The following is an 18,056-nucleotide window of genomic DNA, read 5'->3' as shown; positions in this document are numbered from 1 at the left end:
GATTTGCCGGTTTCGACAAGAGCCAGTGGCAGCGGCAGAGGCAGCGACAGCGACAGAGGCAACAACAACACAGCATAGCAACTAGTGTGGGTGGGGTAAATATAATTAAACTTTCGAATGGGATCAGTAGGCAAACTGAGCAACGAACAACGAGCAGAGCCAGCAGCAGCAGCGGGAGCGGCAGCAGCGCCGTGCAGTTTCACTCAATTGAGCGAGCGCGTCGCGTTGCTGCGAAGCTTTTTGGGGCCGTCCGAAGCTTTTCGCCACTCAATTGGGGAACGGAATAGATGGTCGCGCAGCCAAGTTTCATGCCAGCGCCAAATGCCGTTGAATTCAGTCATTCAAAGTCAGAGTCAAGAGGCACACAGAACATACATCATACAGAAAGAAACATATATGTATAGTACATAAATTAAAATAAATCTAAAGCATAGCCGCAGACGAAACAGCAGCCGTACCGAAGTCACTCTCGAAAAGAAACGAGAGCAGAAACCCCAACGAAAAAGCGAAAGGGCAAACCCAAAACAGGAGACGCAAACAGTCGCACGCAAAAGGAACATTCTGGCAACAGGCAGACGACAGGCCTTGCTTCTCGGCTAACTAACGGTCTAATCTCCACACTCTCCCACGCCACGCCACGCCGCGCCACTCTCGATCTCGCTCTCGCTCTCCTGCACTCACCTCCTCCTGCCTGCCTGCCTGTCAAGTGGGACACGCAGCATATGTTTGGCAGGCTACACCCCAGGCGGCGATACCGTTGAACCATATGTTGGCGCCGTTCTAGGGCTATAACGTGTGTGTTTGGATTCTCGAGAGCTTCTCCGACAGAAGAGAACAAGTGTTTGTCATTTGTCCCCGTTTGTCATTGTGTGCAAAGAAACAAAAACATAAAGATCAAAATTAAAACAGTGTGTGTGTGTTTTTGTGCGTACGTATCGTTCTAACGGTGCTCTTACAGTGTGCAAAAAGTGCAATCGAAAGAAGTCAAGCGAACGAAACAGCAGCGTGCAGCCGGCACAAAAAAAAGGTCGAGAAATAATTGCGTGTTTCGTACCGAACTGTAATCCAAGGTACTCCACGAGCACTCGACTCGACTCGACTCGACTCCGGGACATCTGAAGAGTGCTGAGGCTGCTCCTTGTACTTCTTTCTCCATATATCCTGTCGAATCGGCATCCATCCAGCATTCATATGAAACCGGGAAATTGGCAGAAAACGTACAATGCTAAGGTAAATGTCACAACCACGCCCATATGCCCACTTAACCGCCTCATCCACTTCATCCTTTCCCCGCTGCAGTACGTGGCATATGTTGCGAAAATTTAATGCGCAAAAATCCATCGGTATCTGTATCCCTTTCTCTCTCTGTCCCTGTCTCTGTCTCTGTATCTCACAAAGACTAGAAATTAGATATTTCACAGTATCTGATGGAAGAGGATTTTCCGTAGAAAATCGATCAAATTATGGAAAGTTGGGAACTACATATATCTCATGAATAGAATATTATTCTAAAGATTAATGAATAAATACATTGAACAACTGTATCTTTTGACAACAATCTTTAGCTGGTGCACTGGAGATCAACATAATTTAAAATAAATTATTTCTGTTAGATATTCGGTGTGTTCTCAGAGTCTCTTTTGTGCACCCTTGTCTATGACTAAGTTTTAGGAGCAAGACCCTATAATTACTGAATTTTCAAGATCTCAATAGAACAATCTGTTGGCAGACGTGAACTTCGAATGGATTTCAATCATTCACAAAACTCCTTGAACAACAAACTGCGTTGTGTTTGTGGTGTGCTCTTGTTAGTTGCTGTTTCTTGTTGAGATTTCTTGAGTTGTTTTTTCCATCGTAAAAACTAAAGTTCGCGTACGACATTCAAATGAATGCAGTGCATACTGTGGCTTTGCTTTCGACTTGGAATTTCAAATTGGAATTGGAATTCGAAACTGAAATTGAAATTCAAAATCAATTGCAAATACATAACACGGCAGAAAGCCGTTTGCCAGTGTATCTGTGTATCTTTCAACCTACGGCAGAGGTACCAATCCGGGTTCAGGTACGAATGCGGGTAGGCCGTAGGCCGTAGGCCCCGCACTTGACGTTACATACAACAAGCGGGGAGCAGAGGAGCAACCCCCCACTAATTACATTACATTACATTATGTATAACACTTGGCGCAACGTTTGTATCTGCTGTCTGTCTGTGGCTTGTAGTTTATAGTTTGTTCACGTTTTCTCCGCCTCCTCCTCCGCCTTGGAATTGAAAATTGTTTATTTAAAGTCTCGGATGTCTCGATGCAAGAAATAATGCCAACAAAACGCAGAGGGAGACAATAAAGCATAAATAAATATAAATATAGGTAAATAAAGTGAAAGATACAGACACAGATAAAGATACAGAGTTAAAGAGATACTTTGAAAGAGACACACACAGTTGTCTTTTTTTTACGGCTAAGAACTTGAGCGCTCTCCCCATTGGAAATTGTTTAAACAGTTTGCCCGTTTGTTTCTTTGTTTGTTTGTTATTCTCTGCCCTGTTTGCCACATTCTATTCCTCCACATGCCACACGAACACGTGAAGAAAGTCTACTAAGCCACATCGATCGACTGCCGCTGCACTTGTTACGCGGCAAATGTATCTGTCTATCTGCAAAATGTTGTGCGCACATGCAAATGTGTCCCCTGCCCAGCCCCTGCGTCGTGTGGACTCTGTCTTTGGCACATATTCGAGACCACGCAGTCGCTCGGTATTTCGTGCTCTGCGAAAGGTTAATAACCTGACTTTAAATTTGCCAAGCCGCAGTCCCCAGTCCGCCAATCTACCTGAGCCTCTGCCTCTGCCTTAGCCTCCGCCTCAGATGTATCTGTAGCTCTGCCATGATGTTGGCTTCTGACCCCATTCAACCGTGGGCAGGTTGTCCAAAGAATACTGTCCGCATACATAATAATAATAATAAGTCCCCAGGGCAGACGCAGATCCGTGAAATGTGTTTATCTCTCTCGAGATACGAGTATTAATGGGCCCCAGGGCGGAGCCAGGGTGGAGTCATGGAGAACGTGGCTCGCGGAGAGTTTCGGTAACCTAAGCTGATTAGGATTTCAATCCCTCAGAACCGACGTGTAATTATGCAATGTATCTGTGGAATTGTGTTGGGATCAGGGGGGGAACGGACACCTCCATGGAGTGCGAAGCAGGTCGCTGTCTCTCTTGCCGCAAGACAAATTGCAGTTTGCCAGCCAGTGGCTCAACTTCGTGACTTGTGAATAACAGAAATAATAGCGAAAAAGACTACAGAAAATGTTTTCGGCCTAATGATGATTGGACACCAGACACATACACAAAAGTACACAGATGCAGCAGATACAAGTGGAGATATGGTAGATGCAGCAGATACAGATACAATGTCAATTGTGTGTTGAATAATTCTCCTTTGATTGCGCTGGGGGGCAGGGCAGTTGTGCAATACATTTGCACATGATATCTGTGTATCTTTTGCGGTGCATAGTATCTCTTTGCATGAGTATCAATCTTATCCATTAAAGTGTATCTTTTGCGGTGCATAGTATCTCTTTTCATGAGTATCTATCTTATCCATTACAGCTGTAGCTAGATCTTATTTGTATCTAGTAGTGTAGGCAAGTTGTGGAGATATGTACCTTTGCTGGTTGTCTTTTAATCTTTGTTTTTTTCTATCTTTCTATTGTGTGTGTGTACAAATTCTTTCTGTCTCCCATTCATCCTTCTGCCCTTTGGGACCTTCCTGTAGGACCCCCCTATATATTTGTAGGTTACACGCATTTGCATATCCAACTATTGCTCTGGAGGGGCTTTCCTAAGCGTGTATTAGGATATCCTGCATTATGCATGAGCCCACTATCTCCAATCGAAACCCTTCGAGCCCCCAAGTAACCCCAAAAACCCCGAAAAAGAAAACCCTTTGAAATGCAATCAAGTTTGTCTTTTGTTTTTGTTTTTAGCTTGTGCTGTGCTCTAGTTAATGTTGCAGTTGTTGTTGTTGTTGTTGTTGTTGTTGTTGTTATTGATTGTCAACCTTCAGAGCACAGCCACTGCGTTCGTTCATTGTCCGTCGGCCTATCGGCATTTATTTCATGCACAAAAAAGAAACAAAAACAACAAAAACAAAACTAAAACTAAAACTGAACAAGCTTCAAAGATACATACATGCATACATACATATGTATGTATATGTACGTATGCATTTACAAACATATTTACATATCTTTGACTTTGATTATATATAGATTTGTATCTGTATCTCGGTCGTATCGGTGTCGGTGTCTGTGCATTGCGACGCGCTCTACGCGCCTGCAGTTCTAATTAAAAATGAATACGTTCAAGTTAAGGACAGATACGGCAGCTAATTGAATTAAGCCCAGTTCCAACACACAGACACACACACACTCACAGATACAGAAGTATCTCTGGCGGTGCAGGTGGGTGGCAAGTCGAAGTTGCCGCCTGCTGCGAGTACCTGATGGCGCTATTTCGGTGGTATTCCAGAGTCTCCATAAATAGGTGCCATCCCCAAAAAAAAGGCATCGCCCCTCCCCGCCATAGTTTCCCCCTCCCATTTGTGGAACTGTTTGCTTGAAAGACAATGGGGAAAAACAGGGCAAATAGTGAACACATCTTTCAGCTGTTTAAATAGCACTTAAAAGCCGAAAATACAATAATATCTGAACGACTAAATAATCTATATGGGGATACAGCAGATACAACAGATACAGATACATATACAATATGTAGAGCACAATTGCGGCCTGTCCCAGATCGGACCTGAAAGAATGCGACAATTTCTACAGAAGACAGTGATAGCTCAAAGGAAAGGCAGCCTCCACTCCCCATTCCATATTCACATCCTCAGAGTTTACCGTACGCCTTTGTCGGGGACCACTGTACACGAAAACAAAATAAATTAATTGAAGGAAAATGAAATTTCTGCCTTGGCTGATTCTGAATCTGAATCTCATTCAAGTGTTGCTATCGATCTAGATCTCATTTTTTGGGGTTCCTCTTTCTATCCATTCTTTTTTTATTGTGGGTCTCTTTCCGTTGCCTGGCAACGGCGAGGCGCCGCCGTCGTGTCGCGGATTCACTCCTCAAATATTTTCGGAATATCTTAAAATACGTTTTTCTATTTGATTCGCATCGAGTCTACACGTTTTTCGTGACGTATACATAATACATTATGTTTGTGCTTTTATTAACCTTTTCAATTTCTCTTTTCAGGTAAGCCCCCAATCTCCTCTCCATACACATCGTTATCGGTATCGGTAATCGCTCTTGCTATCGCGTGAGTATCAAAAGCGTGAGTATACCACAAAAGTTCAGTGACCAAAAAATTAGCCAGAAGCAGCGCCAAAAGCGTCAGAAAATCAAAGAAAAGCGCGTGTTGTCGAAATGGAAATGGAAATGCGAGAAAAGATTTCACTTTCGCGCTTTAAACGGCATGCCAGCCCCAGCGCCAACGACAGAGCCAGAGGAGCGAAGAGCGACACTGTGTTGTGCAGCTGGAGAGATGCCACTGCGGCAGGTGCACATAGAAGTTCTCCCTACCCCCTCCAGCATCAAAGCCACACGGAAAATGAAGATGAACATTTTTCATCGGTTGTGCCTTTCACAAAACAAACGAGGGGGAACGTTGTGAGTTGCTGCGGACACCGCAACTCTACAGTTATACCCGATACTAAGTCAGTATGGCTCTCCTCCGGCAGACGCCGCTAATATTAAACGACACGACAAAGAGTGCGTGCGAGAGAGACAGAAAATCAGTCTGAGCGTGACGTCGGGCGCTGCGTAGCCACTGCAAATTGATTTGTTCCTTTTGGCTATACAAATTATCTGATCTAAACCAGATTCAGCAATCTGATAGATATGGTCATTATCTATGATTCTGCGTTTTTAGTTTTCTCGAATGTGCAATATTGTGGATGCAACAGATTTTCGTCCTTTGTGGGGGCAGAAGGCGGTGGGGCGAAATTCTGAGATATACGTTTTATAGTGAGATCTAACAGAAGTGAGGATACCAAATTTGGTTACTCTAGCCTTAATAGTCTCTAAAATTTGTGGATGCCCCAGATTTTCGTCCTTTGGGGGGGCGGAAGGGGGTGTGGCGAAATTTGGACACGAAACGGTCAAGGTCCGATATCACAGGAGTGTGAATACCAAATTTGGTTGCTCTGGCTCTTATAGGTTCTGAGATCCTTGAACTCATATTTTGCAATTGGCAAAACCGACCATGAAACCTGTGTGTTAGAGAAGGCAGAGAGAGAAAGAATGAAATTGCTTTCTTGATTCTGGCTATAATCATTATACGATCTGGTTTAGATTTTGCACTCTAGAAGATATAGTCATCTTCTACGATTCTGCGTTTTTGGTTTTATCGTATCTTTAAAAATGTTGATGCCACAGATTTTCGTTCTTTGTGGGGGCGGAAGTGGGCGGGGCGAAGTTTTAAAATATTTTTGTAGCAGTGACATATCACAGAAGTCTGGATCCAAAACATCGTTGCTCTAGCTCTTATAGTCTTTGAGCACTAGGCGCTGAAGGGGACGGACAGACGGACAGACGGACGGACGGACGGACGGACGGACGGACGGACAGACGGACAGACAGACAGGGCTCAATCGACTCGGCTATTGATGCTGATCAAGAATATATATACTTTATGGGGTCGGAAACGATTCCTTCTGGACGTTACACACATCCACTTTCACCACAAATCTAATATACCCCAATACTCATTTTGAGTATCGGGTATAAAAACACTAACGAGGGGGAACGTTGTGAGTTGCTGCGGACACCGCAACTCTACAGTTATACCCGATACTTAGTCAGTATGGCTCTCCTCCGGCAGACGCCGCTAATATTAAACGACACGACAAAGAGTGCGTGCGAGAGAGACAGAAAATCAGTCTGAGCGTGACGTCGGGCGCTGCGTAGCCAGTGCAAATTGATTTGTTCCTTTTGGGTATAAAAATGATCCGATCTGATCCAGATTCAGCAGTCTGATAGATATGGTCATTATCTATGATTCTGCACTTTTAGTTTTCTCGAATCTGCAATATTGTGGATGCAACAGATTTTCGTCCTTTATGGGGGCAGAAGGCGGTGGGGCGAAATTCTGAGATATACGTTTTATAGTGAGATCTAACAGAAGTGAGGATACCAAATTTGGTTACTCTAGCCTTAATAGTCTCTAAAATTTGTGGATGCCCCAGATTTTCGTCCTTTGGGAGGGCGGAAGGGGGTGTGGCGAAATTTGGACACGAAACGGTCAAGGTCCGATATCACAGGAGTGTGAATACCAAATTTGGTTGCTCTGGCTCTTATAGGTTCTGAGATCCTTGAACTCATATTTTGCAATTGGCAAAACCGACCATGAAACCTGTGTGTTAGAGAAGGCAGAGAGAGAAAGAATGAAATTGCTTTCTTGATTCTGGCTATAATCATTATACGATCTGGTTTAGATTTTGCACTCTAGAAGATATAGTCATCTTCTACGATTCTGCGTTTTTGGTTTTATCGTATCTTTAAAAATGTTGATGCCACAGATTTTCGTCCTTTGTGGGGGCGGAAGTGGGCGGGGCGAAGTTTTAAAAAATATTTTTGTTGCAGTGACATATCACAGAAGTCTGGATACAAAACATCGGACGGACGGACGGACAGACGGACAGACAGACAGGGCTCAATCGACTCGGCTATTGATGCTGATCAAGAATATATATACTTTATGGGGTCGGAAACGATTCCTTCTGGACGTTACACACATCCACTTTTACCACAAATCTAATATACCACAATACTCATTTTGAGTATCGGGTATAAAAACACTAACGAGGGGGAACGTTGTGAGTTGCTGCGGACACCGCAACTCTACAGTTATACCCGATGCTTAGTCAGTATGGCTCTCCTCCGGCAGACGCCGCTAATATTAAACGACACGACAAAGAGTGCGTGCGAGAGAGACAGAAAATCAGTCTGAGCGTGACGTCGGGCGCTGCGTAGCCAGTGCAAATTGATTTGTTCCTTTTGGGTATATAAATGATCCGATCTGATCCAGATTCAGCAGTCTGATAGATATGGTCATTATCTATGATTCTGCGTTTTTAGTTTTCTCGAATCTGCAATATTGTGGATGCAACAGATTTTCGTCCTTCGTGAAGGCGGAAGGGGGTGGGGCGAAATTCTGAGATATGCGTTTTATAGTGAGATCTAACAGAAGTGCGGATACCAAATTTGGTTACTCTAGCTTCAATAGTCTCTGAGATTTGTGGATGCCCCAGATTTTCGTCCTTTGCGGGGGCGGAAGGGGGTGTGGCGAAATTTGGACACGAAAGGGTCAAGGTCCGATATCACAGGAGTGTGGATACCAAATTTGGTTGCTCTGGCTCTTATAGGTTCTGAGATCCTTGAACTCATATTTTGCAATTGGCAAAGCCGACCCTGAAACCTGTGTGTTAGAGAGAGACAGAGCGAGAAAGAATGAAATTGTTTTCTTGATTCTGGCTATAATAATTATACGATCTGGTTGAGATTTTACACTCTAGAACATATAGTTCTCCTCTACGATTCTGCGTTTTTGGCTTTATCGTATCTTTAAAAATGTGGATGCCACAGATTTTCGTCCTTTGTGGGGCGGAAGTCGGCGGGCCGAAGTTTTGAAATATTTTTGTAGCAGTGACATATCACAGAAGTCTGGATACAAAACATCGTTGCTCTAGCTCTTATAGTCTTTGAGCACTAGGCGCTGAAGGGGACGGACAGACGGACAGACGGACGGACGGACGGACGGACGGACGGACGGATGGACGGACAGACGGACAGACAGACAGGGCTCAATCGACTCGGCTATTGATGCTGATCAAGAATATATATACTTTATGGGGTCGGAAACGATTCCTTCTGGACGTTACACACATCCACTTTTACCACAAATCTAATATACCACAATACTCATTTTGAGTATCGGGTATAAAAACACTAACGAGGGGGAACGTTGTGAGTTGCTGCGGACACCGCAACTCTACAGTTATACCCGATGCTTAGTCAGTATGGCTCTCCTCCGGCAGACGCCGCTAATATTAAACGACACGACAAAGAGTGCGTGCGAGAGAGACAGAAAATCAGTCTGAGCGTCTTATCGTATCTTTAAAAATGTGGATGCCACAGATTTTCGTTTTTTGTGGGGGCGGAAGTGGGCGGGGCGAAGTTTTGAAATATTTTTGTAGCAGTGACATATCACAGAAGTCTGGATCCAAAACACCGTTGCTCTAGCTCTTATAGTCTTTGAGCACTAGGCGCTGAAGGGGACGGACAGACGGACAGACGGACGGACGGACAGACAGACAGGGCTCAATAGACTCGGCTATTGATGCTGATCAAGAATATATATACTTTATGGGGTCGGAAACGATTCCTTCTGGACGTTACACACATCCACTTTTACCACAAATATAATATACCCCAATACTCATTTTGAGTATCGGGTATAAAAACGAGGGGGAACGTTATGAGTTGCTGCGGACACCGCAACTCTACAGTTATACCCGATACTTAGTCAGTATGGCTCTCCTCCGGCAGACGCCGCTAATATTAAACGACACGACAAAGAGTGCGTGCGAGAGAGACAGAAAATCAGTCTGAGCGTGACGTCGGGCGCTGCGTAGCCAGTGCAAATTGATTTGTTCTTTTTGGGTATAAAAATGATCCGATCTGATCCAGATTCAGCAGTCTGATAGATATGGTCATTATCTATGATTCTGCATTTTTAGTTTTCTCGAATCTGCAATATTGTGGATGCAACAGATTTTCGTCCTTCGTGAAGGCGGAAGGGGGTGGGGCGAAATTCTGAGATATGCGTTTTTTAGTGAGGTCTAACAGAAGTGCGGATACCAAATTTGGTTACTCTAGCTTTAATAGTCTCTGAGATTTGTGGATGCCCCAGATTTTCGTCCTTTGCGGGGGCGGAAGGGGTGTGGCGAAATTTGGACACGAAACGGTCAAGGTCCGATATCACAGGAGTGTGGATACCAAATTTGGTTGCTCTGGCTCTTATAGGTTCTGAGATCCTTGAACTCATATTTTGCAATTGGCAAAACCGACCATGAAACCTGTGTGTTAGAGAAGGCAGAGAGAGAAAGAATGAAATTGCTTTCTTGATTCTGGCTATAATCATTATACGATCTGGTTTAGATTTTGCACTCTAGAAGATATAGTCATCTTCTACGATTCTGCGTTTTTGGTTTTATCGTATCTTTAAAAATGTGGATGCCACAGATTTTCGTTTTTTGTGGGGGCGGAAGTCGGCGGGGCGAAGTTTTGAAATATTTTTGTAGCAGTGACATATCACAGAAGTCTGGATCCAAAACACCGTTGCTCTAGCTCTTATAGTCTTTGAGCACTAGGCGCTGAAGGGGACGGACAGACGAACAGACGGACGGACGGACGGACGGACGGATGGACGGACAGACGGACAGACAGACAGGGCTCAATCGACTCGGCTATTGATGCTGATCAAGAATATATATACTTTATAGTGTCGGAAACGATTCCTTCTGGACGTTACACACATCCACTTTTACCACAAATCTAATATACCACAATACTCATTTTGAGTATCGGGTATAAAAACACTAACGAGGGGGAACGTTGTGAGTTGCTGCGGACACCGCAACTCTACAGTTATACCCGATGCTTAGTCAGTACGGCTCTCCTCCGGCAGACGCCGCTAATATTAAACGACACGACAAAGAGTGCGTGCGAGAGAGACAGAAAATCAGTCTGAGCGTGACGTCGGGCGCTGCGTAGCCAGTGCAAATTGATTTGTTCCTTTTGGGTATAAAAATGAATTGATCTGATCCAGATTCAGCAGTCTGATAGATATGGTCATTATCTATGATTCTGCATTTTTAGTTTTCTCGAATCTGCACTATTGTGGATGCAACAGATTTTCGTCCTTCGTGAAGGCGGAAGGGGGTGGGGCGAAATTCTGAGATATGCGTTTTATAGTGAGATCTAACAGAAGTGCGGATACCAAATTTGGTTACTCTAGCTTTAATAGTCTCTGAGATTTGGGGATGCCCCAGATTTTCGTCCTTTGCGGTGGCGGAAGGGGTGTGGCGAAATTTGGACACGAAACGGTCAAGGTCCGATATCACAGGAGTGTGGACACCAAATTTGGTTGCTCTGGCTCTTATAGGTTCTGAGATCCTTGAACTCATATTTTGCAATTGGCAAAACCGACCATGAAACCTGTGTGTTAGAGAAGGCAGAGAGAGAAAGAATGAAATTGCTTTCTTGATTCTGGCTATAATCATTATACGATCTGGTTTAGATTTTGCACTCTAGAAGATATAGTCATCTTCTACGATTCTGCGTTTTTGGTTTTATCGTATCTTTAAAAATGTGGATGCCACAGATTTTCGTTTTTTGTGGGGGCGGAAGTGGGCGGGGCGAAGTTTTGAAATATTTTTGTAGCAGTGACATATCACAGAAGTCTGGATCCAAAACACCGTTGCTCTAGCTCTTATAGTCTTTGAGCACTAGGCGCTGAAGGGGACGGACAGACGGACAGACGGACGGACGGACAGACAGACAGGGCTCAATAGACTCGGCTATTGATGCTGATCAAGAATATATATACTTTATGGGGTCGGAAACGATTCCTTCTGGACGTTACACACATCCACTTTTACCACAAATATAATATACCCCAATACTCATTTTGAGTATCGGGTATAAAAACGGGGGGGAACGTTGTGAGTTGCTGCGGACACCGCAACTCTACAGTTATACCCGATACTTAGTCAGTATGGCTCTCCTCCGGCAGACGCCGCTAATATTAAACGACACGACAAAGAGTGCGTGCGAGAGAGACAGAAAATCAGTCTGAGCGTGACGTCGGGCGCTGCGTAGCCAGTGCAAATTGATTTGTTCTTTTTGGGTATAAAAATGATCCGATCTGATCCAGATTCAGCAGTCTGATAGATATGGTCATTATCTATGATTCTGCATTTTTAGTTTTCTCGAATCTGCAATATTGTGGATGCAACAGATTTTCGTCCTTCGTGAAGGCGGAAGGGGGTGGGGCGAAATTCTGAGATATGCGTTTTATAGTGAGATCTAACAGAAGTGCGGATACCAAATTTGGTTACTCTAGCTTTAATAGTCTCTGAGATTTGTGGATGCCCCAGATTTTCGTCCTTTGCGGGGGCGGAAGGGGGTGTGGCGAAATTTGGACACGAAACGGTCAAGGTCCGATATCACAGGAGTGTGGATACCAAATTTGGTTGCTCTGGCTCTTATAGGTTCTGAGATCCTTGAACTCATATTTTGCAATTGGCAAAACCGACCATGAAACCTGTGTGTTAGAGAAGGCAGAGAGAGAAAGAATGAAATTGCTTTCTTGATTCTGGCTATAATCATTATACGATCTGGTTTAGATTTTGCACTCTAGAAGATATAGTCATCTTCTACGATTCTGCGTTTTTGGTTTTATCGTATCTTTAAAAATGTGGATGCCACAGATTTTCGTTTTTTGTGGGGGCGGAAGTGGGCGGGGCGAAGTTTTGAAATATTTTTGTAGCAGTGACATATCACAGAAGTCTGGATCCAAAACACCGTTGCTCTAGCTCTTATAGTCTTTGAGCACTAGGCGCTGAAGGGGACGGACAGACGAACAGACGGACGGACGGACGGACGGACGGATGGACGGACAGACGGACAGACAGACAGGGCTCAATCGACTCGGCTATTGATGCTGATCAAGAATATATATACTTTATGGTGTCGGAAACGATTCCTTCTGGACGTTACACACATCCACTTTTACCACAAATCTAATATACCACAATACTCATTTTGAGTATCGGGTATAAAAACACTAACGAGGGGGAACGTTGTGAGTTGCTGCGGACACCGCAACTCTACAGTTATACCCGATGCTTAGTCAGTATGGCTCTCCTCCGGCAGACGCCGCTAATATTAAACGACACGACAAAGAGTGCGTGCGAGAGAGACAGAAAATCAGTCTGAGCGTGACGTCGGGCGCTGCGTAGCCAGTGCAAATTGATTTGTTCCTTTTGGGTATAAAAATGAATTGATCTGATCCAGATTCAGCAGTCTGATAGATATGGTCATTATCTATGATTCTGCATTTTTAGTTTTCTCGAATCTGCACTATTGTGGATGCAACAGATTTTCGTCCTTCGTGAAGGCGGAAGGGGGTGGGGCGAAATTCTGAGATATGCGTTTTATAGTGAGATCTAACAGAAGTGCGGATACCAAATTTGGTTACTCTAGCTTTAATAGTCTCTGAGATTTGTGGATGCCCCAGATTTTCGTCCTTTGCGGTGGCGGAAGGGGGTGTGGCGAAATTTGGACAAGAAACGGTCAAGGTCCGATATCACAGGAGTGTGGACACCAAATTTGGTTGCTCTGGCTCTTATAGGTTCTGAGATCCTTGAACTCATATTTTGCAATTGGCAAAGCCGACCATGAAACCTGTGTGTTAGAGAGAGACAGAGCGAGAAAGAATGAAATTGTTTTCTTGATTCTGGCTATAATCATTATACGATCTGGTTTAGATTTTACACTCTAGAACATATAGTTCTCCTCTACGATTCTGCGTTTTTGGCTTTATCGTATCTTTAAAAATGTGGATGCCACAGATTTTCGTCCTTTGTGGGGGCGGAAGTCGGCGGGCCGAAGTTTTGAAATATTTTTGTAGCAGTGACATATCACAGAAGTCTGGATACAAAACATCGTTGCTCTAGCTCTTATAGTCTTTGAGCACTAGGCGCTGAAGGGGACGGACAGACAGACAGACGGACGGACGGACAGACAGACAGGGCTCAATCGACTCGGCTATTGATGCTGATCAAGAATATATATACTTTATGGGGTCGGAAACGATTCCTTCTGGACGTTACACACATCCACTTTTACCACAAATATAATATACCCCAATACTCATTTTGAGTATCGGGTATAAAAACGAGGGGGAACGTTGTGAGTTGCTGCGGACACCGCAACTCTACAGTTATACCCGATACTTAGTCAGTATGGCTCTCCTCCGGCAGACGCCGCTAATATTAAACGACACGACAAAGAGTGCGTGCGAGAGAGACAGAAAATCAGTCTGAGCGTGACGTCGGGCGCTGCGTAGCCAGTGCAAATTGATTTGTTCCTTTTGGGTATAAAAATGATCCGATCTGATCCAGATTCAGCAGTCTGATAGATATGGTCATTATCTATGATTCTGCGTTTTTAGTTTTCTCGAATCTGCAATATTGTGGATGCAACAGATTTTCGTCCTTTGTGGGGGCGGAAGGGGGTGGGGCGAAATTCTGAGATATACGTTTTATAGTGAGATCTAGCAGAAGTGCGGATACCAAATTTGGTTACTCTAGCTTTAATAGTCTCTGAGATTTGTGGATGCCCCAGATTTTCGTCCTTTTGCGGGGGCGGAAGGGGGTGTGGCGAAATTTGGACACGAAACGGTCAAGGTCCGATATCACAGGAGTGTGGATACCAAATTTGGTTGCTCTGGATCTTATAGGTTCTGAGATCCTGGAACTCATATTTTGCAATTGGCAAAACCGACCATGAAACCTGTGTGTTAGAGAGAGACAGAGCGAGAAAGAATGAAATTGTTTTCTTGATTCTGGCTATAATACTTATACGATCTGGTTGAGATCTTACATTCTAGAACATATTGTCATCCTCTACGATTCTGCGTTTTTGGTTTTATCGTATCTTTAAAAATGTGGATGCCACAGATTTTCGTCCTTTGTGGGGGCGGAAGTGGGCGGGGCGAAGTTTTGAAATATTTTTTTAGCACTGAATTATGACAGAAGTCTTGATCCAAAACATCGTTGCTCTAGCTCTTATGGTCTTTGAGCACTAGGCGCTGAAGGGGACGGACAGACGGACGGACGGACGGACAGACGGACAGACAGACAGGGCTCAATCGACTCGGCTATTGATGCTGATCAAGAATATATATACTTTATGGGGTCGGAAACGATTCCTTCTGGACGTTACACACATCCACTTTTACCACAAATCTATTATACCCCAATACTCATTTTGAGTATCGGGTATAAAAAAGCAAAGAGTTATGCAGCAGGCCACGATCTGGCATCTGGTCCTTGCCACCATGGAATCCCAAAGGTAATTCTGCCAAAGAGAATGCATTTTGGAACTAGTTTATGGATTATCCCCTGGTTTGTCGGAATGAATGAAACTTAGAATCGATCGATTGTAGATTAAAAATTAAACTGGACGATTATAGTGGTAGTATGATTTGTGTGTTTGGGGGCCATTAACCGACTCGGCCTGCACGTGCAGGCGCACCGGACCGGACGGGAGCCCCATCTGCATGGCAGAGAGCGTTGCTTGATTGATGATAAGCCTCTGCCCTGCCCCGTTGAAAAGTATGTACATATGTTTTAATGGCATTTATACGAGTGTATAGTACTGTATATGTGGGTATATATATAGACCGCCGACTCGTACCGATGTAATAAGCAATAATTTCTGAACTTTTGTGTTTGTGTAAGCAATTTTATTTAATTTTAATTTTAACTGTTGCTGAGTGTCTTGTCTCGGCTCGGCTCGTCTCTTCTCTTCTTAATATTATTTTTATATAAATCTTTCGGTGCCAATAAACCCTCGGCGACTTTACTAGCTATGGGGAAAACACAAAGGGGAAAGGGAATTTAATTATTACTTGAATGCATTTAAAGATGGCCCAAATCGCGAGCAAGCACTTAGCCAAAGCATAAATGCCATCTGTTAATTGTTAGCAAACAAACAAACAAACAAACAAATGAATTAACAGCTTGATCTAAGGCTCAGCCACAATTCCGATCGGGTTAGTCATCAATCAGTAATCATCGGTAGCTCAATCACAGTAAATGCCACACCCCCAGCGCCCACTCTACCCACATTTGGATGCATATTCCATGAGTTGAATGTTGTTTTTGTGGGTGGCATCTCTCTGTCTTAGAGCGAGCAACAGAACATCTTTCGAGTGACTTTTTAGTCGTGCTCTTTCGGTGCTAAGGTAACACTTGGCTAGTCCACAGACGGAATCTGGCACAGCGCGCATTCACCGAGCCTGTTGACTGTTTGCACAACTGTTTTTTCTTGTTTTCTCTGTAGATATAGTATCTATACCTGTCGAATATTTTCAGCTTACCTGGCAGCAAGTGTTCCACTTTATTTTGTCACTTCTTTTCTTTTTGTTATTCTTTTTTCTTTCGTATTTATCATTCTGCCAGCGGAAATAATTCTTGCGATATATTGTGTGTACGGGAGATTGGCCTTTCGGTGCTTTCGGTGCTTTCACTGCCCCCGACCCTTCCCCCGCTCAGCGGAAGTGATAGAAAGTGTCGCCCCACAAAACAACGGATATTGGCGGGAATACTCGAATTTCAAATGGCATTTTGCAACGATTGCTTTTCGATAATCGATTTGTTTGAGGAAAAGTCGGTAAAACGGGTGGAAATTGCAAAAGAACTTGGAAAATTCATTAGTAGCTGTATCGATAAGATACTTTTACAGGAGTACTTCTCTTGAGATACATTTGGAAGATTTCTTGGTTTTCTCTGTTTGAACTAAGTTTTTCCTTGATTTGATGAAATATCTTTCGATACAGCATTGTATCTGCTGCATTTCTCTGCCAAATCGAGGAAACTATTCAATGAAATATATGTAGGAAACGAAGGAAAGAGAGAGACACGAAGCGGTCGTGTTTTCGTCGTGTCGTCGGGATAGAGCAGTAATCGGCTCTGAGAGAGCCGATAGCAAGAGAGAGAGATAGTCAGTTGTCAGTTCAGCCACGCATCAGACGTACACGCATATAATTAGTCACAAACATACTTGTAAAACTTGGAGCTGTTATAATTTTAAGTCCAACATACTTATCAAATAAATGTTACTGGTTGCCATCAAGCAACTTAAACTACTACAAATTGGGGGCTCGTCCGGGATAAGCCCAAGACAACAACATTTGCAAGTGAGATTTGTGCGTGTATTTGGAAATTTTGGCGAACACGAGGCTAGAGCTACAAGGAGACAAGCGGCACAGAGACGACAATCTGAGCGCGTTCGTTCCAAAGAGAGCAGAAGCGACAAAACTACGGCAGACGGCAGCAAACACAGCAAGAATCAAAACCTTCGTTGTTGTTGTTGTGCATTGCGTCTGAGAGGCTAGAGCTACAAGGAGACAAGCGGCACAGAGACGACAATCTGAGCGCGTTCGTTCCAAAGAGAGCAGAAGCGACAAAACGACGGCAGCCGGCAGCAAACACAGCAAGAATCAAAACCTTCGTTGTTGTTGTTGTGCATTGCGTCTGAGAGGCTAGAGCTACAAGGAGACAAGCGGCACAGAGACGACAATCTGAGCGCGTTCGTTCCAAAGAGAGCAGAAGCGACAAAACGACGGCAGACGGCAGCAAACACAGCAAGAATCAAAACCTTCGTTGTTGTTGTTGTGCATTGCGTCTGAGAGGCTAGAGCTACAAGGAGACAAGCGGCACAGAGACGACAATCTGAGCGCGTTCCTCCAAAAGAGAGCAGAAGCGACAAAACGACGGCAGACGGCAGCAAACACAGCAAGAATCAAAACCTTCGTTGTTGTTGTTGTGCATTGCGTCTGAGAGGCTAGAGCTACAAGGAGACAAGCGGCACAGAGACGACAATCTGAGTGCGTTCGTTCCAAAGGAAGCAGAAGCGACAAAACGACGGCAGCAAACAGCAAGAATCAAAGAGCATTGATTGTTGTTGTGTTGCACTGCGTCGGACGGAGACTACAACTACAAGAAGAGACAAGCAGCAAGGAGACGACCATTTTGTAACAGCAGAAGCAGCGACGATTCGGGAAGCGACAACGAGTTAACGGCGAACGGCGAGAGCAAGGCAAGGCAACAAAGAGAGGACGGCAACAGCGACATCGACAGGCAAGCGAGATCTGGATGTGGTGGTGTGTGTGCGTCAAATTTGGAGTCTGGAAAGTTCTGCG

The 18,056-nt window shown here is 44.2% G+C and overlaps 1 protein-coding gene across 1 annotated transcript in view; it reads left to right on the top strand.

The window, feature by feature from the left end:
- The first annotated feature begins 875 nt into the window (after positions 1-875).
- LOC117190004 (terminal nucleotidyltransferase 5C-like) overlaps positions 876-18,056 on the top strand; it is a 60,555-nt gene continuing 43,374 nt past the window's right edge. Inside the window, exon 1 of the mRNA XM_033395092.1 lies at positions 876-1,230. Within this exon, the coding sequence (XP_033250983.1) occupies positions 1,192-1,230 (39 nt within the window). The 5' untranslated portion in view covers positions 876-1,191. The remainder of the gene's footprint in view (positions 1,231-18,056) is intronic.

Source organism: Drosophila miranda (genome assembly GCF_003369915.1).
Source record: "Drosophila miranda strain MSH22 chromosome Y unlocalized genomic scaffold, D.miranda_PacBio2.1 Contig_Y1_pilon, whole genome shotgun sequence".
Lineage (NCBI taxonomy): Eukaryota > Metazoa > Arthropoda > Insecta > Diptera > Drosophilidae > Drosophila > Drosophila miranda.
This window is presented reverse-complemented; position numbering and strand designations above follow the sequence as displayed.